Raw genomic sequence first — 27,477 nt, 5'->3', positions numbered from 1 at the left:
TCACATGTAATATATATGAATATATATATATAACATACAGCACATATATGTGTTACAAGTACATAATAAAATGAAAGATATAATTTTATATAAATACTGTCTCTAACTCCTATGAGTTCCTCAAGGAGGGAAACTATTCCTATTCATCTTATTCACCTATCACAATGAGCACACAGATTTAGCTAAACAGTAATTTGTTAAATGAATGAATGAATAAAAATGGCAATCAAAGATTTTAAGTAGTGATATAATTACGAGTTTTCTTTCTATTATAAAAGGCTGTTGCAATGATTACATTTTACTTATATTTAAAACAAAACATATACTTCCAATAAGAGAAACTATTTAAAAAATTTTTTTTCAAACTTTCTCCCCATATTCCAAGATAATGTAAAAACCATACACCAAACTATTAGTTACACTTAATCTCATATTGATCTGATGCTTGCTTAGTTCTTAGTTGTCCATTTTCTGTTTTTTAATAATTTTTTATAATTTGCCATTGCCTCAGACCAGGATATAGCAGCAATATAGAAATCTTAAAATTCTTCATCTTTCACAGTTAAATATGTCTTACAGTCAGTCTATCAAGTGCTTTTTAAGCATATGATTCCAAAGTTTTTAGTTAATTGGCAAATTCTACACTGCATTTGACTTTGATGAAAGTATACAATTTTTATAACATCACATAGAGAAAATCTCCATTATAAAGATGGATCCAAAAAAAAGATACCTAAGAAGTTTGGAAAAGCCAACAGCTAAAGACTTTTGAAACATTTCAACCAACAGGGGGTGATATATAATATGACAAGAAGCTGAGGGTGATTTTTACGAAGTGATTGTAATTTATAGTCTACCACCATTTATTGAGTAAAAATGAACTTAGTTTATCATTTAATTTTTTAATAATGAAAAGTTGTTTCCATTCCACAGCCCACATATAACTGGCAGGATTACTGAAGATGATCACTGAAGGTATACAACTGAAGATGATCGCTGAAGGTATACAACACTGTATTTAGCAAATCGTAATGTTAAAAGAAGTTAGCTCCTCTGTTCCTTTCTCTCCTTTCAGAAACAAGATCTTTAAAAATCTAACAAACTGGAAAAATATATTTTTTATTTTGTGTTCATTGTGATAGATAGTAAGATGAATAGCTTCTGTCTTTGAGAAACTCATAGCTGTTAAATATAATATTTATAGAAAATTATTTTTTCTTTATTATGTGCTACATATAAGTAAAATATTGAAAACCTTTTAAGGTTCTAATTTAAAAGTAGTATCCTCTATAGTAGTAAAAACAAAGACATAGTCCCTGGCTTCATGGAGCTTACCAAAAAAATCATTATTTTCTTCTAAGAAAATAATCTTATGTCTACTGTTACAGCTACAAAGTGAGCATGACAGTTCATAGCAAAATAGAAGGTAATGTGAAGAAACTTGTGAATAAAAACTCTGGCTTTGAACTATTACCCTTTGCTTAGAATTCTAGCAATTTCTGCTCTTAGTTTTTTTTCACCATTAATTGCATCCCCCACCAACCCACCCCACAAATATTGTCTCCAATTAGCTAAAGATCTTATTTTATGTTTATGGGTATTTAAAAATGAGGTCTGTAAGTAGGACTTAAAATAAGTATACTGAATATCACACCATACCTGTATAAGTCTGCTTCTGGTTGCTGGCATTCTATTACAGCTACTAGAGTGTCCAAATTGGCAACTGTTTGTAATAATGCTGTTTCTGGAACTGCCAGATGTGTCTGAAAAAAATGAATAAAATTGTAGAGTTTTCAGATCCAAATGGGACCTTCGATATCAGTTATTTCAAATCTCTTTTGTAGGTAAAGTAATGGCAGAGAGATCACTCAGCTAGACAACAGAAGAGAAAGAAACATGTAAAATAAACAAGGCGCAAAGGTAGCTATCATTCTCTGTCTACAGAGGCCATCTGCACATAAGGAAATTAAGTCTGTGTGCATAGTCACTATTACTCTATCATAAGTAATTTAATAGGAAAAATTGTGAATTTTCACCTTTGATTACACTCTGAAAACAGAAAATATAAATTTGTCTCTTATCTTTTAAAAGTACCACAAATAGTAAAAGATTGTATTTTTCCTAAAAACACTTTGTTTTTAACTTGGATTAAACCCATGTGAGGCTGCCCTTGAAATAAAGATGTAACATCAATTCTTTCTTAAAACCTTTTAATTTTTGAAATAGTAATTTTAAAAACTTTCCCTTAATCTAGTCAAACTTTACTACTTTACCCAAAGAAAAGTATAATTATAATTCCAAGACATTTTGTTCACCAAGAGCAATACTCAAACATATGCAAGCAAACCTTCAGGTTAGTTTCTCCATCCAAACTAGCAGTTGTAACGTGACAGGAACCATCAAGTCGATCTGAGGACAGAAGCACCAAGTCTGCAGGAAAAATTTCATCTTTGGCTATTCGAACAATATCACCCACCTATAAAGAATTTTGGGGAAGAGTGAATTTATAAATTTTAAAAGGCAAGGACTTACTTTTATTGGGCTCTAAATAAGCAGCCTATCACAGTATTTTAGCATAGGAAAGTAGGCTTTTAACTAAAATGTAATATCAAGATTAGAATTATGTCCTGTGATATCAAGGTAAAACTGATTTTCATTATTTACCAGATGCATACCCGAATGTTTTTGGATCTAGTTTTTACAAGGCCACCACTTCGAACAACATAAACAGGAGCTCCATTTACTTCATTATCTGAGCTATGACGTAACCAATCTTCATATCCCTGTAAATATCCAAAGGGTAAAAAATAATTTTTCAGTATAATTTGAAGATACTTTTATCAAATAAGAAAAAATCTTCCCTAAAACACTACATTCCAGAATCATATTAGGCTATTTGGCTGCATACGCTCATAGGTATTTGACATTTGTTCCTACTGGAAACACTTGGTTCTTTTTTGTTATATACATTTTCCTGGCTTTCAAAGGACCTCTAGTTATTTCTTCCTTTTTTTTTTTGAGACGGAGTCTCGCTCTGTCGCCCAGGCTGCAGTGTGCAGTGGTGCGATCTCAGCTCACTGCAAGCTCTGCGTCCCAGGTTCATGCTATTCTCCTACCTCAGCCTCCCGAGTAGCTGGGACTACAAGCACCGGCCACCATGCCCGGCTAACTTTTTGTATTTTTAGGAGAGACGGGGTTTCACTGTGTTAGCCAGGATGGTCTCAATCTCCTGACCTCGTGATCCACCTGCCTCGGCCTCCCAAAGTGCTGGGATTACAGGCGTGAGCCACCACCCCTGGCCTATTTCTTCTAAATGTCCTTATGGAGGCTCCTTCTATGTCACCTTTATGGATCCTTTTCTCACATTTCTCTTTTGCACTAAGAGATTTCTTCTATCCCTGTGTCTTCAAATAGTATAAATACGCTGGTAATTTCGAAATGTGTATCTCCAGCCATATATCTCTTTTGAACTCCAAACTTGATATCTAATTGCTTTATTAATATATCTCAATTTTATTGTCTCATAAATGTCTTAAACATATTCAGAACCAAACAGATGATGTCCTGAAAATGTGTTGCATGTCCAATGTTTCCCATCTTGACAAATGACATCACCATCTACCAAGCTGTTCTTGCCAGAAATCTGGGGAGTCATTCTTGACTCCTACCCTTTTCCTAACATCTACTCAATCACTAAATTCTATTGTTTCTATGTATAAATGATATTTTAATCATAAAGCATAAATTCACAGAGCATTAGAGACAGTAAGTAGAAAAAAATGAGCAGATTTTTGGAACCGAGATTGTGTTCTTTTACTTTCTTAAACAGTAGACTGACAGAATTATAATTAGTACAGTTGACCCTTGAATAACACAGGTTTGAACTCCACAGGTCCACTCATACATGGATTGTTTTCACTAAAAGTTACACTGAGTGTGCCTAAATCATCTTCCTCCCTATCCACCTCCTCTACCTCTTGTGCCTCTGCCACCCCGAGACAGCAAGACCCACCTCTCCTCTTCCTCCTCAGTCAACTCAATGTGAAGATAAGGATGAAGACCTCAAAGACAATCCATTTCCACTTCATGAATAGTAAATATATTGTCTTTCTTATGATCCCCTTAATAACATGTTCTTTTCTCTAGCTGACTTTAAGAATACAGTATATAATACATATAACATACAAAATATGTGATAAACTACTGTTATGATATTGGTAAGGCTTCTGACGAACAACAGACTACCAGTAGTTAAGTTTTGGGAGAGTCAAAAGTTATACACGAATCTTCAATTGCACAAGGGGTTCCCCTAACCCCTGCACTGTTCAAGGGTCAACTGTGCTTAACAAAAATATGTTAGCCCGTATGGATCATCATTAGGAAGGAAACAGACAGACACAGGCATTTCACAAAGAATATTTTGATTAAATATTAAGGAATGGTGATGTTTTTCAAATGGAAAAGACTTCTTGTGCCACTTTACGAAAATTCAAGAACTCAGAGATACAGTACAAGTATAGATAATGGAACGATATCTAAGAGTAATAAGTGAATAAAAAGATAAGGTACAGAACAGGTTTTGTTCTACGTTACCATTTGTGAAAAGATATGCTTGCCTATGTGAACACTTTGCATAGATAGTCTGGACTAACTTACAAATAATTGCTCCCTGGGTAGGAGAACTAGGAGACTGGGGGTTAGGAGTCTAAGATTTACTATATGCTATTTTGTGCTGTTTCCCTTAAAAAAAAAAGTGCATCTATTATTTTTAAAATATTAAGAAATTATAAAATAAAAAGCAAAATACGAAAGACTATTTTGAAGGTATACTGTTTTCAGGTGGAAACCTTGTGGGAAAGTACTCTTAAGACACCTAAATTATGTTGGCCTTATTTAAGTTGTAGTGTGTCATTTTAGAGAAATTTAATTGAGAGTCAAAATATTTTTTCTGAAACTGTCAAAAGCACACTTTCCTTTACAGTCAGATGACATTAATAGCAGAGCAATAATTCAAACATTATCTTTTTTTAATACAAGCTCATAAATTCTAATCCATCCTACACATTACTGCCAGATTAATCTTCCCAAAGCATTGTCTTGATTCACTATCCTGCTCAAAATCCCTTCAGTGATTCTCAATGCTTACAGCAAAGCATCTTCTGGCTTCCTTAACTTAGAACCAAACTATACTTCTATTATCTTGTAGTACTTTCCTAAATAGGATCAAACATTAGTTCGACTTACAATTCCCCAAAATAGGTCTTGCCTCTTCTTGCACTTGGGCCTTTGCCCAGGTCGTTCATTTCTACCTCATCTTCTTCATCAACTGTCATTTTACCCATATTCCTAAACCCATCTTAATAATACTTCCTCCATGAGAATTCATATTTTCATCTATTTATCAGCAATTTGCATTTATTTTCTTGGAGATGATCTATGCCTTTTCACTTATTTATGTTGAAGAGAAAGGTATGTGCTCTTGGTAAAATATCTTTTAAAATTAAGATCAGCTGGGCATGGTGACTCACGCCTATAATTACATCACTTTGGGAAGCTGAAGCGAGAGAACTGCTTGAGCCCAAAAGTTGGAAACCAGACCGAGCAACATGGTAAAACCCTGTCTCTACAAAAAAATACAAAAATTAGCTGACTGAGGTGGAAGGATCACCTGAGCCTGGGAGGTCAAGGCTGCAATGAGCTGTGATTACACTACTGTTCTCCAGCCTGGACAACAGAATGAGACTCTGTCTCCAAAAAAAAAAAAAAAGATAAAATTAAGGACATAGGCCCTTTGTTATACATAACACAAATGTTTCAGTTTCCTTTTAATATTATTCAGACTTTTTCTTAAACACTCACATTTTATTTTTCCTATATGATTTCTTTCCTTGCTTACAACAGTAGATTAACTGATCAATTCCCAAATTGAAAATGAGATAACATTTCATCTGTATTTACTTCTACTACTTCTGTAGTTACATATATTCAGCTTAATAATCCAAATGAATTTTATTTTGCTATATGGTATGAAGTATGAATCCAACTATTTTTTCTAAATATTCAAATGATTATCACATCACAATTTATTGTCCGATATTTTACCCAGACTTGAAGTATGACCCTTACCATGAATAAATTCTTAAATTTATGTAAAAATAATATTTCCTCCACAAAATCATCTCTGATCATCCAGATGAAAATGAAGTGTTCCCTTCCTCCTCTGAATAGCTAGCTACAGCTCCCTGGATTTTACTACTACTCTATGGAACCATAATTATTTTTATATTTGGTCTTACCTTCCTATTTCATAGGTTTTAGAATCACGGAGGGCAAAGACTTATTTCCTAGAGCACTATATCTTGGATTACACAACAGGAGAGAAGACTTAATATGTAAATACAGTTGGGAGAACCTAAAAGCAAGCAAACAACTGACAACCTCATTCATATTATAGTGTAAGTAACTGATAATGGAGCCTTTTCCTATTTTGATAGATGTACAAAGGGAAAAGGCAGACTAAAAGGGGAGAAGACAAGAAAGAAAGGTTGGAACGTGGTAACTTTCACTTTTACAATTTTTCCAAAATTGTGTTCTACTGATCTACAGTAATAAATAGATACATAAATCTGAACAATGTATGGAAGTATTCTGTGTGTTTATTAAATGACAAGTTAGGAATAGTTGTTGCAAAAGAGAAAACTCTGAGTCTCAAAATTTTGTTTTAAGTTAAGGAGAAAATCTTTGTGGATCAAATTTTCTCTTTGAAAACTGTATGACTAGCAAAGCATCTTTTGGCTTACAGCAAAAGCATCTTCTGGATTCCTTTTTTTTTTTTTTTTTTTTTTTTGAGACAGAGTCTTTCTCTGTCAACCAGGTGGGAGTGCAGTGACATAATCATGGCTCACTGCAGCCTCCACCTCCTGGGCTCAAGCGTTCTTCCCACCTCAGCCCACCGAGTAGCTGGGACCACAGGTTATGTGCCACCACACCCTAATTTTTGAACTATATAATTTTTACTCACAAATGTTCACACCAGAAGTATATACCCTGCTCTCTATAAACATATCTTTTTTGAATTGTATTTCCTTTAAATATCACCAAACTCTACAAAGATAATAATTAGGAAATCTATTTCATATATAAACTGGTTTCTACATATATAATACTTGTTTTTGGATGCTTTCTAGCTCTGTCAAGGGAACAACATATTTTAACGATGTTAATCATCCCATGAATCACCAGGTACCTGAAATATAACAGAGTGGCTAATTCAGTTTAATTTTACTACATACCAGACAAATTTGCTGCTTTCTCACAGAAATTATTTTCACAACAATAAATGTTCTTTGGAGTGGAAATATTTAGCAATTTCTAAATGACTTAGAGGAAAATAAAAAGAGAAAGTATCTCATACCTGCTTTATGGCGGTTACTGTTATCACAAAGAATAATGGAAGTCCACTGGTAACTGGACTGGTAGGTGTATCAATCATAAGCTAGATTTATAAAAAAGAATAGAGAATATTATATTTTTATATCGTGCACATCATACTATTAACATGTAAAATTTCACATTACACAGCGAGTATACTTTAGTTCACAATATTACAACTTCACTTTGTTGGCTATTATGTGGGGTTGGAAAATTATTTAAATCTATTGCCTTTCCACATACATGGCTAGATTGGACTCAGTAACTTAAACACAAAGAGTCCTTAAGTTCTTCAATATTCGCCAAGGAGTGGAACTACAGTTACTCAGATCTCATTTCACATTTCTTTGTACATCCTGATAAATGCTGAAAAGTCTGTCAGCAATTTTTACCCTTGGATTCAGAATGATATCAACACTAGGGAAAGAAAACTAGGAATGGGACTATGGAAAGAATTTTTTTCTATAAGTGATTTTGTTACATCCAACAGAGCCAGAGGGGGATAACTAGGAAAATGATGTTCCTTTACTCCGGATAGGCCAATTAAATTTGTTCTATTCCATGGACAAGCTGAATTCATCTTAGCTAATGATTTCACAAACGTATGGATGTTACGTGGATATGGTTAGTATACATTTCTTGCTTTTCCAAGAAAACGAAGCTAACAGTCTATGGGCAGAAAATCAGAAGTTCCTTCTCTGTTCATGAAGGAGAGCAATTTTTTTTTTTTTTTTAAAGCAAATGTTTCCTAAAGTATTAAAATGAATATTTGACAAGTTTCAATTTTTCATTTGAAATCCCAGGTTCTACTGAGAGAAGAGTTCAGAGTTTTATACATTCAATGCTACACTGGAATTGCAAAGTTTTATCAGAAAAGAATAACTTCTTTTTTTTTTTTTGAGACGGAGTGTCGCTCTGTGGCCCAGGCTGGAGTGCAGTGGCCGGATCTCGGCTCACTACAAGCTCCGCCTCCCGGGTTTATGCCATTCTCCTGCCTCAGCCTCCTGAGTAGCTGGGACTACAGGCACCGGCCACCTCGCCCGGCTAGTTTTTTGTATTTTTTAGTAGAGACGGGGTTTCACTGTGTTAGCCAGGATAGTTTCGATCTCCTGACCTCGTGATCTGCCCGTCTCGGCCTCCCAAAGTACGGGGATTACAGGTTTGAGCCACCGCGCCCGGCCCAAGAATAACTTCCTTAAGGGAAAATGGCAATCACTATTTTAAAATCTTGATTTATACTCATGTTTCATGGGCTGTTCTCTTGATTTTATATATATATGTGTGTGTGTGTGTGTGTGTGTGTATATATATAATTTTTTAAGCACAGGGTGAAAATTCAGAAACTGTCTAACAGCCTATAATAGATACAGATTTAAGCAAAGAAAATTGTCTCCTGGAAAAAAAATCTATACTCACAGGGATACTTAAAACTTACAATTCTTTTAAATAACTTACATTTAAGTTAAATTTAAATTAAAAAATTAAAAGCCAAAGAAAAGTTTACTTTGTACAAAGATGATTCCATAGGCAGAAATGTACCAAAAACATGCACTATATATTAAAAGCCTAAATATTTATGTTCTGAGGCAGAATATCTGAAAGACATTAGGTTACATTCTTAGCTAAGATTATGGTTAATCTAAGTACTACAGTATGGTTAATCTAAGTACAGTACAGTAAGATTATGGTTAATCTAAGTACTACAGTACAGTACTAAGTAGTACAGTACATTATTGATGAAACAATATACAATTGATCTTAAAGTTTATAGGCTATTTCTTTTAGAAATTTAGATATGATAGATCATTGTAGTCACTGAACACAATGCAGAAGCACTGCAGAAAAAATGGTCACATGGTCAAATGATTAACAAAACATAATTTTTCTTTGTTCTAAGACATATTTTTAGGAACTATGTTTACCAACTTAATATTGAGTAATAAAGCTTACCTGAACCAAAAATATAATAAGAAAATAAAAGTTTGCCACTCTTCTGAACTGTTCAAATAAATTTTTTGGAACAAAATTCCACACAGTATACTAAAAAGAAAGAGATCAATAAATCAATATTTAAAAATAATATCAAGTATATAGACATAATATTAATAAGTAAAGTAAAATCAGATTTACTAACCCCTTAGACAAAATTCTGCAAGTCTATATGCTACAGAAATGATCTGGCTTTTAGAGTTCAGAACTTTTATTCTACTTCCCTTTTTTCTTCCTTTTACTATTTATTGGCAATTTTATTATAATTTTGAAAAATGAAATAAGCTGAAACCCAACAATTTTGCTATTAAATTCTGGCTTTTTTAGAAGTTAGAGAAAGCAGATCTAAAACAACATTTTAACAACTTATTTTGGATTCTGGTATACAAAACTAAACCTAATGCTAAAGATAAATATGAATTGATAGAAATGATACTAGATACAATTTGTATTTTATTTAGTTTAGCATCAGAAACAGAGGAAGCAGTTTGTTTAGTATGAAACATGACAAAATAACCTAGAATGTTAAAGAAATAAAAATGCTTTAGATAAGTGATCACTGCGATAACCACCAAGAAAATTTCATGAAGGATATGAAAATCTGTCACAATATCAATTTTAAAAGGTAAGATAGTACAGTACAATGGTTAAAAACATAAATGTTTGGGGGTTAAACTGTGGTGGCCCCAATCTTAACTTTAATACTCACTAAATGACCCTGGACTTAATCTCTCTGTGTCCCACTTTGCTCCTCTATAAAACGAGGATAATATTAATCACATCTTATAGGGTTCCTATAAACATTAAATGAGCTAACATACTGACGAAACACTTAGGACAGAACGTGGCTCACACTAATTGCTATCAAAGTGCTTATTATTACTCAGCCCAAAAACCTATAATGCTGTATTACAAGGGCAGAATAATATGCTGCAAATTTTATTTGTATTATAACTCACAACATAACTTCATATATGAAACAGGGAAATGATTTATAGAATTTTTACTTTATGTACATTCTCCCAGAAGAATATAAGATCCTGAGGCCAGGGATATCATTTTATTTACTGTTCCACCTCTAGCACATATACTACTCCTTGGCACATAGGTGGAGATCAAATATTTTGCAGAATAGATTAATGAATAAATAAATATGGTTGACAATGGGTTTTTTCTCAGATAATATCCTGATCTCAGGCAATGAAGCCTCAATGGTTATTGACCAATTCAAGATTTCCAAAGAGGTACTTTACCTTACCCAATTTTCTCTGGTGTCATGTCAGACGGCTCTAATTTTTGGATTTTCATTGTCAAAAGTTCACTTCTTAATTAGCTGTTTGAGACCTAAAACACTGTTTCCCACATGAACAACCTTATAAATAGAGTTAGGTTCCCAGAAAAGCCCACAAAAGCCTATCTGACCCAGGGATATGGAAAGACTAGTCCAATACCCAATAAACTTTCTTTGGTGAAATTATATTTTCAGTTTGAATCTGGAATATGTGAAACATATTTTCTCTGAGCAGTGGCAGCACCAGGGGTTCCAGAATCTGAGGATGGGAAGTATGTTTAGGGCTCTAGAGAGAAGAGAGGTAGATACTTCCTGGAGCCAAAGGAAGTCAATGTAGTTACTATGGCCAATTAAAGACATACCATGCAACCACAACATGCAAAACACTTATAGAAATAAGATGTTTAATATTAAGTAGAGGAGACTAAGAACAAAATATTAATAGCTATATTCAAAGGTAAAGTATATGAAAAAAAAATAATGAAGATGGTCGTATTTGACATGTGCTTTAAAAGAAGAACATTCAACAGGCTGAAAATCCAGGGCAAATAAGGGAGAACATTTCAGGAAGCTAGGACAGCACAAGCAGAGGGACAGGAGAAAAGCTCATCATGGCTTTGTGAGACAGAAAACAATGCAGTCTGGAAGGAGACCAAGAGAATAATAGGGGAGTGAAAAGGTAGTAAAATGAGAGTAATGAGAAGCAGGCTTCATTCATGCTCAGGAAAAAAAGTGACAGTATCTGTGTAAATATTTACATTCTTGAAATTATGGTCAAAGACATGAATTCTACCTTTCTACAAAAACACAAAATCTACAATGTCCACAAATACATAAAATTTACATTTTAAAAATTGTGGCTAACAACATGAAATCAAAGCAAAGGTACAATGATAGGAAAGTTCAACATGAGTTTGTGGAATAACAGGTAATCTGTTTTGCAAGGAGTTTAAGAAAGCAATAGTGGCATAATAAAAGAAGTAATAGGTAGTAACGAGAGAGACAGTCCTCATTTATGGTAAAAATTTAAAAAGGCAATATTTCTTTAAACATCCACATTTTAAAAAATATGGTCAAAAACATTAAACCAAATACTTCTGTGTACAAAGACAGTCATATAAAGATACTTATTTAATCCCAAAAGCTTTCCAGGAGGACACTCAGTTTCCACTATCGGCAGAGAAGTGGTCCTGTGAACTCCCAGCAGATAAGAATTATAAAGATCACATTTTAAAAACTGTCAAATCCTGGAAAGTGTCCAAAATATAGATGGAAACAGTAAGAGAGTTTAATTTCAAAAAATTGCAAATGGAAGAAGTATAAATTGTGAATTTTTGGCTTCCTAGCTTGGAGACAGTATCCAACTACCACACACAGCAATGGCTGCAAAACAGCTTGGGAAAAACTACAGCCTCATCAACAAAATGTGACAGAGATTAGAGTTCAGGGCTGGAAAAGAAGCTGGAAATGTAAGGGGGAAAATACTGATTGTGAGAGAACCACACAAAGAAAATGGCTTACATTCAAAACATAAGCCATCCAAATTCAGGCCGACAGCTAAACTATGCACTAGAAAGGAATGAACTACTGATACTAATACTTGCAACAACAAAAATGAACCTCAAAAGCATTATGTTAGGAAAAAACAGTCAGGCACAAAAGACTTTGTGTATTAGATGAAATTCTAGAAAAGACAAAACTATAGTTACAGAAAGCAGATCAGTGGTTGCTAGTGTTAGGGGTGAGGAGGAGGGTGACTGGCTGCAAAAGCCATGAAAGAATTTTTTGGAGCAATGGATATATTTTACATCTTGATTAAGGCAGTGGTCAGATTTGTCAAAACTCACCAAACTGTGTCACTAATCTAATGCTCATCCATTATCCTGGATTCTGACATTTCCTCTCTCTACTTTCTGCTTTAGAATCATCATCCAAAATGAGAGATGGCACTAAGGGTATGTTACACACATAAAGAATGTGAAGGCAGAAACACAGGGCAGGGCAAAGAACTGCTGACCTAAGACAACATCCTTGGGAAAGACGAGGTTAGGATTAGAGGAAAGATGTTAGTTGCTTTCGAAGAGAGGGAAGGAGCAATGCAAAGATGCTTCTTAAGGTGCCCTTTCAGGCAATAGTTATGATATAAGGAAAACTTTACCCTCAGTCTCTTTGACTCATAACCTCTGTAACTGTACCATCCAATAAGGTAGCCATTAGTCACATGTAACCATTGACATTTAAATAAAAATTAAATTAAACTTCAGTTTCTGAGTTGCACTAGCCATATTTCAAGGCCTTGATAACCTTGTGTAGTTATTGGCCATCACATTGGACAACTGCATCATGAGAGAAAAGTCTACTGCAAAGTACTATTCTACAATATTTAGCTTCAGAATAACCTAAGACATCTTAAAAACGCCACAGGGAAAAATGAAACAAGGAAGAATATACAAGAGTGAAGCTGTACTTTGGCACCACAAAACGTGTACAAATGGGTGATAAAATTGGAGGAAGCTGGCTTTAAAGCAACACAGAACTGAGTTTAAATTCCAATCTATGGCTGGGTGCGGTAGCTCACACCTGTAATCCCAGCACTTTGGGAGGCTGAAGCGGGTGGATCATGAGGTCAAGAGTTCAAGACCAGCCTGGCCAAGGCGGTGAAATCCCGTCTCTACTAATAATACAAAAATTAGCCAGATGTGGTGGCGGGCAACTGTAATCCCAGCTACTCGGGAGGCTGAGGCAGAGAATGGCTTGAACCTGGGAGGTGGAGGTTGCAATGAGCCAAGATTGCGCCACTGCACTGCAGCCTGGGTGACACAGTGAGACTCTGTCTCCAAAAAAAAAAAAAAAATGGGGGTGGGCACGCGCCCAAGAGGGTCGAATAGGAACAGCTCCAGCCTCCAACTCCCAGCGTAACACAGAAGATGGGTGATTTCTGCATTTTCTTTCTTTTTTTTTTTTTTTTTGAGACGGAGTCTCGCTCTGTCGCCTGGGCTGGAGTGCAGTGGCCGGATCTCAGCTCACTGCAAGCTCCGCCTCCCGGGTTCACGCCATTCTCCTGCTTCAGCCTCCCCAGTAGCTGGGACTACAGGCGCCCGCCACCTCGCCCGGCTAGTTTTTTGTATTTTTTTTTAGTAGAGACGGGGTTTCACCGGGTTAGCCAGGATGGTCTCGATCTCCTGACCTTGTGATCCGCCCGCCTCGGCCTCCCAAAGTACTGGGATTACAGGCTTGAGCCACCGCGCCCAGCCAATTTCTGCATTTTCAACTGAGGTACCAGGTTCATCTCACTGCAGCGTGTGGGACAGCTTGTGCTGGTCCGCGGGTGCAGCCCGACCAGCGAGAGCTGAAGCAGGGCGAGGTATTGCCTCACCTGGGAAGTGCAAGGGGGAAGGGAATTCCTTTTCCTAGCCAAAGGAAACTGAGATACACAACACCTGGAAAATCGGGTAACTCCCACCCTAATACTGCACTTTACCAAGGGTCTTAGCAAATGGCACATCAGGAGATTATATCCCACACCTGGCCTGGAGGGTCCCACACCCATGGAGCCTCCCTCACTGCTAGCACAGCAATCTGAGATCTAACTGCAAGGCGGCAGTGAGGCTGGGGGAGGGGCGCCCACCATTGCTGAGGCTTAAGTAGGTAAACAAAGCCACCGGGAAGCTCGAATTGGCTGAAGCGCACCACAGCTCAAGGAGGCCTGCCTGCCTGTGTACACTCCACCTCTGGGGACAGGGCATAGCTAAACAAAAAGCAGCAGAAACCTCGGCAGAGGTAAATGTCCCTATCTGACAGTTTTGAAGAGAGCAGTGGATCTCCCAGCACGGAGGTTGAGATCTGAGATAAATGTCCCTGTCTGACAGTTTTGAAGAGAGCAGTGGATCTCCCAGCACGGAGGTTGAGATCTGAGATTAATGTCCCTGTCTGACAGTTTTGAAGAGAGCAGTGGATCTCCCAGCACGGAGGTTGAGATCTGAGATTAATGTCCCTGTCTGACAGTTTTGAAGAGAACAGTGGATCTCCCAGCACGGAGGTTGAGATCTGAGAATGGACAGACTGCCTGCTCAAGTGGGTCCCTGACCCCTGAGGAGGCTAACTGGGAGACATCCCCCACTAGGTGTAGACCGACACCTCACACCTCACACGGCTGGGTACACCCGAGACGAAGCTTCCAGAGCAAGAATCAGACAGCAACACTCACTGTTCAGCAATATTCTACCTTCTGCAGCCTCCACTGCTGATACCCAGGCAAACAGGGTCTGGAGTGGACCTCAAGCAAACTCCAACAGACCTGCAGCTGAGGGTCCTGACTGTTAGAAAGAAAACTAACAAGCAGAAAGGACACCCACACCAAAACCCCATCAGTACGTCACCATCATCAAAGACCAAAGGCAGATAAAACCACAAAGATGGGAGAAAAGCAGGGCAGAAAAGCTGGAAATTCAAACAACCAAAACACATCTCCCCCTCCAAAGGAAAGCAGCTCATTGCCAGCAATGGAACAAAGCTGGATGGAGAATGACTTTGACCAGCTGAGAGAATAAGGCTTCAGTCGATCAGACTTCTCAGAGCTAAAGGAGGAACTACATAACCAGAGCGAAGAAACTAAAAACCTTGAAAAAAGATTTGACGAATGGCTAACTAGAATAACCAATGTAGAGAAGTCCTTAAAAGAACTGATAGAGATGAAAACCATAACACGAGAACTATGTGACAAATGCACAAGCTTCAGTAACCAACTCGATCAACTGGAAGAAAGAGTATCAGTGATTGAAGATCAAATGAATGAAATGAAGCGAGAAGAGAAGTGTAGAGAAAAAAGAGTAAAAAGAAATGAACAAAGCCTCCAAGAAATATGGGATTATGTGAAAAGACAAAATCTACATCTGATAGGTGTGCCTGAAAGTGACGGGGAAAATGGAACCAAGTTGGAAAACACTCTGCAGGATATCATCCAGGAGAACTTCCCCAACCTAGTAAGGCAGGCCAACATTCAAATTCAGGAAATACAGAGAACGCTACAAAGATACTCCTCGAGAAGAGCAACTCCAAGACACATAATTGTCAGTTTCACCAAATTTGAAATGAAGGAAAAAATGTTAAGGGCAGCCAGAGAGAAAGGTCGGGTTACCCACAAAGGGAAGCCCATCAGACTAACAGCAGATCTCTTGGCAGAAACTCTACAGGCCAGAAGAGAGTGGGGACCAATATTCAACATTCTTAAAGAAAAGAATTTTCAACCCAGAATTTCATAACCAGCCAAACTAAGTTTCATAAATGAAGGAGAAATAAAATCCTTTACAGACAAGCAAATGCTTAGAGATTTTGTCACCACCAGGCCTGCCCTACAAGAGATCCTGAAGGAAGCACTAAACATGGAAAGGAACAACAGGTACCAGACATTGCAAAAACATGCCAAAATGTGAAGTCCATCGATGCTAGGAAGACACTGCATCAACTAATGAGCAAAATAACCAGTTAATATCATAATGACAGGCTCAAGTTCACACATAACAATATTAACCTTAAATGTAAATGGATTAAATGGTCCAATTAAAAGACACAGAATGGCAAAATGGATAAAGAGTCAAGACCCATCAGTCTGCTGTATTCAGGAGACCCATCTCACATGCAGAGACACACATAGGCTCAAAATAAAGGGATGGAGGAAGATCTACCAAGCAAATGGAGAACAAAAAAAAAGCAGGGGTTGCAATCCTAGTCTCTGATAAAACAGACTTTAAACCATCAAAGATCAAAAGAGACAAAGAAGGCCATTACATAATGGTAAAGGGATCAATTCAACAGGAAGAGCTAACTATCCTAAATATATATGAACCCAATACAGAAGCACCCAGATTCTAAAGCATGTCCTTAGAGACTTACAAAGAGACTTAGAATCCCATACAATAATAATGGGAGACTTCAACACCCCACTGTCAACATTAGACAGATCAACGAGACAGAAAGTTAACCAGGATATCCAGGAATTGAACTCAACTCTGCACCAAGCAGACCTAATGGACATCTACAGAACTCTCCACCCCAAATCAACAGAATATACATTCTTCTTAGCACCACATCACACTTATTCCAAAATTGACCACATAGTTGGAAGTAAAGCACTCCTCAGCAAATGTAAAAGAACAGAAATAACAAACTGTCTCTCAGACCACAGTGCAATCAAACTAGAACTCAGGACTAAGAAACTCAATCAAAACCGCTCAACTACATGGAAACTGAACAACCTGCTTCTGAATGACTACTGGGTACATAATGAAATGAAGGCAGAAATAAAGATGTTCTTTGAAACCAACGAGAACAAAGATACGACACACCAGAATCTCCAGGACACATTTAAAGCAGTGTGTAGAGGGAAATTTATAGCACTAAATGCCCACAAGAGAAAGCAGGAAAGATCTAAATTTGACACCCTAACATCACAATTAAAAGAACTAGAGAAGCAAGAACAAACACATTCAAAAGCTAGCAGAAGGCAAGAAATAACTAAGATCAGAGCAGAACTGAAGGAGATAGAGACACAAAAAACCTTCCAAAAAATCAATGAATCCAGGAGTTGGTTTTTTGAAAAGATCAACAAAATTGATACACCGCTAGCAAGATTAACAAAGAAGAAAAGAGAGAAGAATCAAATAGATGCAATAAAAAATGATAAAGGGGATATCACCACTGACCCCACAGAAATACAAACTACCATCAAAGAATACTATAAACACCTCTATGGAAATAAACTAGAAAACCTAGAAGAAATGGATAATTTCCTGGACACTTACACTCTCCCAAGACTAAACCAGGAAGAAGTTGAATCCCTGAATAGACCAATAGCAGGCTTTGAAATTGAGGCAATAATTAATAGCCTACCAACCAAAAAAAGTCCAGGACCAGAAGGATTCACAGCTGAATTCTACCAGAGGTACAAGGAGGAGTTGGTACCCTTCCTTCTGAAACTATTCCAATCAACAGAAAAAGAGGGAATCCTCCCTAACTCATTTTACGAGGGCAACATCATTCTGATACCAAAGCCTGGCAGAGATACAACAAAAAAAGAGAATTTTAGACCAATATCCCCGATGAACATCAATGCAAAAATCCTCAATAAAATACTGGCAAACTGAATCCAGCAGCACATCAAAAAGCTTATCCACCATGATCAAGTGGACTTCATCCCTGGGATGCAAGGCTGGTTCAACATACGCAAATCAATAAATGTAATCCAGCATATAAACAGAACCAAAGACAAAAACCACATGATTATCTCAATAGATGCAGAAAAGGCCTCTGACAAAATTCAACACTCCTTCATGCTAAAAACTCTCAATAAATTTGGTATTGATGGAACATATCTCAAAATAATAAGAGCTATTTATGACAAACCCACAGCCAATATCATATTGAATGGGCAAAAACTGGAAGCATTTCCTTTGAAAACTGGCACAAGACAGGGATGCCCTCTCTCACCACTCCTATTCAACACAGAGTTGGAAGTTCTGGCTAGGGCAATCAGGCAAAAGAAAGAAAGGGTATTCAGTTAGGAAAAGAAGAAGTCAAATTGTCCCTGTTTGCAGATGACATGATTGTATATTTAGAAAACCCCATTGTCTCAGCCCAAAATCTCCTTAAGCTGATAAGCAACTTCAGCAAAGTCTCAGGATACAAAATCAATGTGCAAAAATCACAAGCATTCTTATACACCAGTAACAGACAAACAGAGAGCCAAATCATCAATGAACTTCCATTCACAATTGCTTCAGAGAGAATAAAATACCTAGGAATCCAACTTACAAGGGATGTAAAGGACCTCTTCAAGGAGAACTACAAACCGCTGCTCAGTGAAATAAAAGAGGACACAAACAAATGGAAGAACATACCATGCTCATGGGTAGGAAGAATCAATATTGTGAAAATGGCCATATTGCCCAAGGTAATTTATAGATTCAATGCTATCCCCATTAAGCTACCAATGACTTTCTTCACAGAAGTGGAAAAAACTGCTTTAAAGTTCATATGGGGCCGGGCGCGGTGGCTCAAGCCTGTAATCCCAGCACTTTGGGAGGCCGAGGCGGGTGGATCACGAGGTCAGGAGATCGAGACCCTCCTGGCTAACACGGTGAAACCCCGTCTCTACTAAAAATACAAAAAGCTAGCCGGGCGCGGTGGCGGGCGCCTGTAGTCCCAGCTACTCGGAGGCTGAGGCGGGAGAATGGCGGGAACCCGGGAGGCGGAGCTTGCAGTGAGCCAAGATCGCGCCACTGCACTCCAGCCTGGGCGACACAGCGAGACTCCGTCTCAAAAAAAAAAAAAATAAAATAAAGTTCATATGGAACCAAAAAAGATCCCGCATTGCCAAGACAATCCTAAGCCGAAAGAACAAAGCTGGAGGCATCATGCTACCTGACTTCAAACTATACTACAAGCCTACAGTAACCAAAACAGCATGGTACTGGTACCAAAACAGAGATATAGACCAATGGAACAGACCAGAGCCCTCAGAAATAATACCACACATCTACAGCCATCTGATCTTTGACGAACCTGACAAAAACAAGAAATGGGGAAAGGATTCCCTATTTAATAAATGGTGCTGGGAAAATTGGCTAGCCATAAGTAGAAAGCTGAAACTGGATCCTTTCCTTACTCCTTATACGAAAATTAATTCAAGACAGATTAGAGACTTAAATGTTAGACCTAAAACCATAAAAACGCTAAAAGAAAACCTAGGTAATACCATTCAGGACACAGGCATGGGCAAGGACTTCATGTGTAAAACACCAAAAGCAACGGCAACAAAAGCCAGAATTGACAAATGACATCTAAAGAGCTTCTGCACAGCAAAAGAAACTACCATCAGAGTGAACAGGCAACCTACAGAATGGGAGAAAATTTTTGCAATCTACTCATCTGACAAAGGGCTAATATCCAGAACCTATAAAGAACTCAATCAAATTTACAAGAAAAAAACAAACAACCCCATCAAAAAGTGGGGAAAGGATATGAACAGACACTTCTCAAAAAGAAGACATTCATACAGCCAACAGACACATGAAAAAATGCTCATCATCACTTGCCATCAGAGAAATGCAAATCAAAACCACAATGTTGGAATGGCAATCATTAAAAAATCAGGAAACAACAGGTGCTGGAGAGGATGTAGAGAAATAGGAACACTTACATTGTTGGTGGGACTGTAAACTAGTTCAACCATTGTGGAAAACAGTGTGGCGATTCCTCAAGGATCCAGAACTGGAAATACCATTTGACCCAGCCATCCCATTACTGGGGATATACCCAAAGGATTATAAGTCATGCTGCTATAAAGACACATGCACATGTATGTTTATTGTGGCACTATTCACAATAGCAAAGGCTTGGAATCAACCCAAAAGTCCATCAGTGACAGACTGGATTAAGAAAATGTGGCACATATACACCATGGAATACTATGCAGCCATAAAAAAGGATGAGTTCGTGTCCTTTGTAGGGACATGGATGCAGCTGGAAACCATCATTCTCAGCAAACTATCACAAGAACAGAAAACCAAATACTGCATGTTCTCACTCATAGGTGGGAACTGAACAATGAGATCACTTGGACACAGGAAGGGGAACATCACACACCAGGTCCTATTGTGGGGAGGGGGTAGTGGGGAGAAATAGCATTAGGAGATATACCTAATGTAAATGACAAGTTAATGGGTGTAGCACACCAACATGGCACATACATATTTAACAAACCTGCACATTGTGCACATGTACCCTAGAACTTAAAGTATAATAATAAAACAAAAAACAAAACAAAAAAACCCAATCTAGCCATTTACTAGTAAGCAACCTTGGGAAAATTATTCAATTTCCTGGCGCTTCAACTAAGGAAACTGATTTAAAACGAGTATAACACTGCTTTGTAAAATAGGTTTCATAAAAGCTATCTCATATCTCAAGCTTTTTATTTCATAAAAGCTACAACATATTATGTTGTAAGGATTAAATGATATGAGAAGTACTTAATATAGTTTCTGGTACACAGCATAAATATTAGTTCCTTAGTTTACTAGCAACTAAAGATAATTTTTTGGCATGTGGGCTACTGGTATAAGCAATTAGCAACTCCTTTTATTCTACAGTTAACCATTTTGGTTAAGATAAATCGACCACCATTTTCTTGAATTTGTAAGGATATAAATAAATATATATACACATATATAATCCCTTTTAAAAATAAAATGATCTATATCCACAGTTTCAGTAATTTTTTTTTGAGACATGGTCTCACTCTGTTGCCCAGGTTGGAGTGCAGTGGTACGATCACGGCTCACTGCAGCCTCGACCTCCCAGGCTGAAGCCAGCCTCCAGAGCAGCTAGCAGTACAGGTGTGCCACCACACCTGGCTAATTTTTTGTAGAGACGAGATCTCATTATGCTGCCCAGACTGGTCTCAAACTCCTGGGCATAAGCGATCCTCTCACCGTGGCCTCCCAAAGTGCTGGGATTATGGGTATGAGTCACTGCACATGGCCTAATAATAAAAACTTAATTCTTACCTTAGATGAAATGATCCGGTTATCTATAAATTTCTGAGGTGTGTAAAGGCCATTCTGAGGAAACCTGTTGGCTACGTAGATGGTTCTTGTGTCACTCTGATGTGGTGGGTCAAAACCCTAAGAACAGCCAAGCAAGAGAAAAAGAAATACTAGTCAACCAGGTTAGTTATGATACTTTACTGTTAGCTTTATTTAACTGGCCAGAGTACATACATTACTATTGCTCTTAAAATGTATATAGACTCAATCTGTTTAATTTGAAGAGCTATGCCGCCTATTTTTTTTCTTTCACAGGTAAACAGGTACATTATCTCCAGATAGAAACTTAACTAGGTAATGCCATTAGTAATGAAAACCAGTTCATTCTCTGTCAGAAATACTCCTATATTGAAAAAAAAAAATCTTATGAGACACCTATAGAAGTATTTGAGGACAAATTTTCTATCACTACTGCATTCCTTCCCTTTCATTTCTGTGGATGGATTTCTACTCAGTGATGTGGAAGTCCTGTGTAGCTACAGCCCAGTAAACACCTCCCACATCTGATGGCAAAGGTTTATATTTATTTCACTTTTCCCATCACCAGACTGACTTGGTTGCAAAGAGCTTTGTTCCCAGATGACTTATAGTAGTACATTAGGTAGGATCTTGCCCAGACTCATTCCACACAATTACTTATTGGTGCCATTATAGTATCAACTGACTTACTGAAATATAGATATGAATACGCTGTAATTCCTGGCCTTCAGGAACTCATATCCTGACCTCAAATTTAGAAGACCATCTGTCAAGGCATATTAGTAATCATCTCCAGTAGAAAAGATTCCACGGGTGACAAGAATACTGAAACTTCATCCTCAGAGGACTGTACTATCTTCCACAGTTGCAAGTGGATCTTCAAGACAACTTTAACATTCGACATACTGTCTAGGGGTTTGAAAAATTAGAGAAACAAACAAACAAACAAAAAACCAGACTCTTTTGGCAGATCCTGGGAACCCACTGATAGGCTGAAAGCAATATACAAATGAAAGCCTTTCTTTCTTTGGTTCTAACAGGCAAATGATTCAAAATTCCTTAGGTTTCTTTCTTTTTTTTTTTTTTAAATAGTGGTCATGGGCTATAAAACTTGGTATTCATAAGCTACGATAATCCATTTTTAGATATTAGTAAAGGCTCTAATTTAGTAACCTACTAAGAAAGTACTCTGGCTGCCATTCAATGCTTACCATCCCTGTAATATTTCCATTAAGCACAGACATACACAGACAGTGGGAGATCCCATGTAACCTAGAGGGATATTTTGCTTAGTTCATTGGAATATTAAGTGTTATGTACAGTATTCAATTGTTATTATTCTTGGTTTTAAACTTTTATTCTGTGATCTCAGAAACAGCTAGTACAGGACTGTACAAATGCATTTGTATGCATCATAACAAACGTGTTTATTTGTTCAGACTATTTAAAGTCCTAAGATTTTTCTACCCTGCTTTTGCAACACTTTGCAATAGTGATGAACACACTTTGTAGATGTGAAAATAGCATTATGTGTCTGATTTCAAAATCGGTCTCTTCAAGGAAAAAATAATGGTGGCATAAATATTTATTTTCCTCATAAGGTGTCTTTAAAATTTTTCACAATTTGGCAAACAAATGAATAAGTGAACAAATGAATGAACAAACCGTTTGAAGGCTACTCCTTTAGTCTAGGACTGTATTTCTCAAAAGAGGTTCACAGGAGGTTTACCTATAAACAGGTATCTGGAGCATTAGACTGCAGGAGGCATATTTATTCAGCGTCTGCTTCGTAAACATGTTAACATCTCCCCCCATACACTAGCTCCTGCCTCTTCATATGCTTTCTGCCATCTTTCTCTCCAGCATCACTCTGCTTTCAGCTCAACTCAACAGATTCAGATGGACACCTGTTTAAGAGCCTATTAAAACATAAAATGTTACTAACATGTTATTACTTCTCTTCAACACCAATTTAAACACTGATTTATAGCTTCTGGGATTTTTTTTAAAAAAGAAAGTAAATTTCAGGGCCTCAAACAATACATAAATCTTTAAGATGTCAAGAAAACTGAGACTGAGAATCACTTAAAGAAAATTTTAATTTTTTGCTAAATTCTCACCAAGACTGGAATTTATGTACATCTAAAGTTAAGAAACAAAAAACAAAGGACCCAAGGTAACAGCAAGATAACTACAGCAATACCTCAGTTATGACTAGAATTTCTATTAACATATAAATGCACATAATTTACATGAAGCAAATGCTCATCATTTCCCATTTATCTCTACTGGATGGATAAGAACCAATGACCACATACTAAAATTTTGGAACTCCTGAGGGTTCTATAATTATTTCAAAGGGATATATTAAAATGTTCCCCCTGGCTGGGCACGGTGGCTCACGCCTGTAATCCCAGCACTTTGGGGCGCCAAGACGGGCAGATCACAAGATCAGGAGAGTGAGACCTTCCTGGCCAACATGGTGAAACCCCATCTCTACTAAAAATTTAAAAATTAGCTGGGTGTGGTGGTGGGCGCCTGTAGTCCCAGCTATTTGGGAGGCTGAGGCAGGGGAATCGCTTGAACCCGGGAGGTGGAGGTTGCAGTGAGCTGATATTGTGCCACTGCGCTCCAGCCTGGCAACAGAGCAAGACTCCGTCTCAAAAATATATATATATATATATATAATACATTAAACCGAATTTTAAAAATCCTATAGAGCATTTCTATATTCCAATTAAAAATAAAATGACAAATCTAAAAGGAGAATAACAAACTTTTCCATATTTCCAATGATGATATAGTATCTACTTATGCATTCTGAGGTTTTTCATTAATTCACATAATCTCATCCAATCATATTATAGTCAATGGCATGCATTTGTGGGGATGTACGTGTGTTATTTTCTTTCATATGCAAAACAGTTAAACTTAATATATGCGTCTATTGTATAAATATGGCCAAATGTCCCTTATGGAAATTAAACCTATAACCTCAGTTGATTAATATTTAATATCAACTTTGCTGCAACAAATTAAACTAGCCACAACCTAAATAAAAATAAAAGAACAAAACTATCCAAAAATGAAGAAAGTGATTTAGAGCAGGATCGATAAATGGGCTTCAGGTCTCTGAATCCCTAAAATTATGTGTAAATTTGCATATATGTGCATTTTTCTGACAAGTGTGTACATAGGTTTCATGAGCTGTACATGATGAAAAGAAGCTTAAAAGTACTTAAAATCGCGCTTTGTAATTAGTTCTCTAGCTTGAAATTCTACATTTAAAACTACCTCAAGAGAATCTTTATGTTTCAGTGATACCTTTCTCTTCTTTAACAGGAATCAAAACAAGCTATTAACAAAATTATTTGTGTAACTACATGTTTAGTATGAAGTTCAAGCATATTTTCAAACTATTTCTAGTAAGCATTATCAGCAATTCTATGACACTGGAGAGGAAATATAATTTGAACTCCCTAATCACTAGGTCAAGGCTACATGCCAAGGTTCAGAAACCTTTGGCACATAATACACTTTCTCTTGTTATCCCAGGTTACTCATTCACACCCTCAACCCCTTGATGCTTGCCTGCTCCTTTCTTCTCTGATTTTATCTTGTCCCGGGCAAAGGAACTGAGACAGATTAATGTTATTCCAACTACCCTGGTTTAATGTTAATGTCTACTAAAAAGTAGAGTTTAGGTATTGTAGGCACACAAATTTAAACTATTTGAAAGCTATTACAGTCTTAAAAATTATGAAATTCAAAATCCCTTTTTTTTCTTACTGGATTTGTGAGCATAGGTTAAAGCCATAGGTACTCAAAAAAAAAAAAAAAAAACATTGTGGGGGAATATTTAAAAGGGGAAAAGTCTCATGATGGCGGATGGGGAAGAACTGTTAATACACAAGACAGGATTGATTTGAACGAGACTCCTCTTGTAACCAAACTGAATGAGACCTGGGGAAATCAAACCAGCAAACAGCTATATCAATTTTAGGAGGAGGTCTCTGGCATAAAACAATACTTAGGAATGAATCTCAACACTTTCAATTGTAGGCCAAGTATATTAGCCTCTTCATTATCTTAAAATCCCAAAGATTTTGTAAGCATTACAAATAAAAGAGCTAAGAAGAGACTAAAACTACAGTTATGAATAATTTAGTTAGTCATACTTCTTTAACATAACTAAGAAAACATTATCCTTAGAGTTCACAGCGCTTTCTAGCATTCCTACATATGATCTATTTGCTCTATGACAGAAAGAAAAAGCATCAAAACAAACAAAAGACCTCAAAACAACAAAAACAAAAAGCAGCTTCAGTGTCAAAACTGTAATACCATTAGGTTATTAAAACAAACGAACAGAATTTTATTTAGATCACATGTATGACAGAAAGTGATTTTTGTTGGCTATATGTTTCAAAGTATACAGGCACACGAAAATGCCTAGGGAAAAAAAATACCAATGCTTCTGGGGAGGAATTATTTAACGTCTTTTACTGAAACCTACAAAGTTAATTGTGAATTACTGTTTCCTAGACATAAACTTTCAATAAAACATACCTATTCAGTAACATCTACCTATATAAAGGTACCATTAGGGCAAGATAATGTGACACAGTTAACAGACCAGAGTAAGATGACAGAGAAAAGCTTAAAACACCCACAATGTAAACAGTTGTAATTTATCTTAGCTTTTTGCTTTGTATTACATAACTTTCACTTCAGGATTTAAGTTAGTTTGCCATCTATCAGACCAGTCTGGTCTTTCAAGAGCTCCGGCTTAGTGCAGGGGTGAGTTGGGACTGGATTTTTCAAGTTGTAGGATATAAAATCTAGTGTAATCTTAACGAAAGATAACTCAAAAACTCTCAAATCATTTGCCAAAGTTTTACTAAAGGTTGCTCATCTCTTTGTTATAACATTACTTCCCAAACTTGATTTCCTATTCCAATGTTGGCTCCAGCAAAAGCCTACTCATCCTTCATTTTTCAGCTTAAGAGTTTCCTTCTCAATGGAGCTGTGGCTGATGTCCCTCACTCCCCAGAGACAAAAGAAGGCATGTGTTATGTACCACTCTCACCAAATCTTTTATACAGTCCCAGTATAGATTTCATTACACTCAATTGTAATTACTTATCTCTATAACTATCTCCCCCTCCAGATGGTAAGATTCTTTTGAGATCAAGCCTTGATCTGTCACCCAGGCTGGAGTGCCAGTGGTGTATTCACGGCTCACTGCAGCCTCGACTTCCCAGGCTCAAGCGATCCTCTCATTTCAGCTTTCTGAGTAGCTGGGACTACAGATACACATCACCATGCCCAGCTAACTTTTTAAATTTTTTGTAAATATGGGTCTCACTCTGTTGCCCAGACTGGTCCCAACCTCCTGGGATCCAGCAATCCTCCTTCCTCAACCTCCCAAAGTGCTGGGATTACGGGTGTGAGCCACTGTGCTCAGATTGTGTCAGATGTCTGACACAAATTAATTCTTTAAAGAATATTTACTCAATGGATTAAATTCTCTAGTTTTCACATTCTAAGTTTGGCTTTAAAATATCACTAAAGGCCGGGCACGGTGGCTCACGCCTGTAATCTCAGCACTTTGGGAGGCTGAGGTGGAAAAATCACCTGAGGTCAAGAGTTCGAGACCAGCCTGTCCAACATGGTAAAACCCCATCTTTACTAAAAACACAAAAAATTAGCCAGGTGTGGTGCATGCCTGTAATCCCAGCTACTTGCAAGGCTGAGGCAGGAGAATCGCTTAAACCTGGGAGGCGGAGGCAGCAAGTGAGCCAAGATTGCACCACTGCACTCCAGCCTGGGTGACAAGAGCAAAATTCATCTCAAAATAAATAAATGAATAAATACATAAATATAAAATATCACTAAAATGTCAGCCAGGCATGGTGGCTCACACATGTAATCCCACAACTTTGGGAGGCCAAGGCAGGCGGATCACTTAAGCCAGGAGTTCAAGAACAGCCTGGGCAACATGGGAATACTCTGTCTTTACAAATAAATAGAAAAATTAGCCAGGCGTGGTAGCATGTGTCTATTGTCCCAGCTACTCGAGAGACTGAGGCAGGAGGGTCACTTGGGCCCAGGAGGTCAAGGTTGCAATGAGCCATAATCATGCCACTGCACTCCAGCCTGGGCAGCAGAGTAAGACCCTGC

General features: G+C 37.3%; 1 protein-coding gene across 7 annotated transcripts in view; it reads right to left on the bottom strand.

The window, feature by feature from the left end:
- Window positions 1-27,477, bottom strand: part of ATP11B (ATPase phospholipid transporting 11B (putative)) — a 134,828-nt gene that overhangs the window by 87,920 nt on the left and 19,431 nt on the right. For 5 of the 7 annotated variants that reach the window (XM_033211797.1, XM_033211799.1, XM_033211800.1 and 2 more), the window contains exons 2-7: window positions 21,277-21,393; window positions 9,382-9,471; window positions 7,415-7,495; window positions 2,676-2,783; window positions 2,348-2,476; window positions 1,660-1,763 (exon numbers count right to left, since the gene is read on the bottom strand). In XM_033211797.1, coding sequence (XP_033067688.1) covers window positions 1,660-1,763; window positions 2,348-2,476; window positions 2,676-2,783; window positions 7,415-7,495; window positions 9,382-9,471; window positions 21,277-21,393 — 629 coding nt within the window. Of the gene's footprint in view, window positions 1-1,659; window positions 1,764-2,347; window positions 2,477-2,675; window positions 2,784-7,414; window positions 7,496-9,381; window positions 9,472-21,276; window positions 21,394-21,984; window positions 22,146-27,477 lie in introns of those variants that run through there. The other 2 variants (XM_033211802.1, XM_033211803.1) reach the window with 2 other exon arrangements.

Source organism: Trachypithecus francoisi, unplaced genomic scaffold (genome assembly GCF_009764315.1).
Source record: "Trachypithecus francoisi isolate TF-2019V2 unplaced genomic scaffold, Tfra_2.0 Lachesis_group0, whole genome shotgun sequence".
Lineage (NCBI taxonomy): Eukaryota > Metazoa > Chordata > Mammalia > Primates > Cercopithecidae > Trachypithecus > Trachypithecus francoisi.
This window is presented reverse-complemented; position numbering and strand designations above follow the sequence as displayed.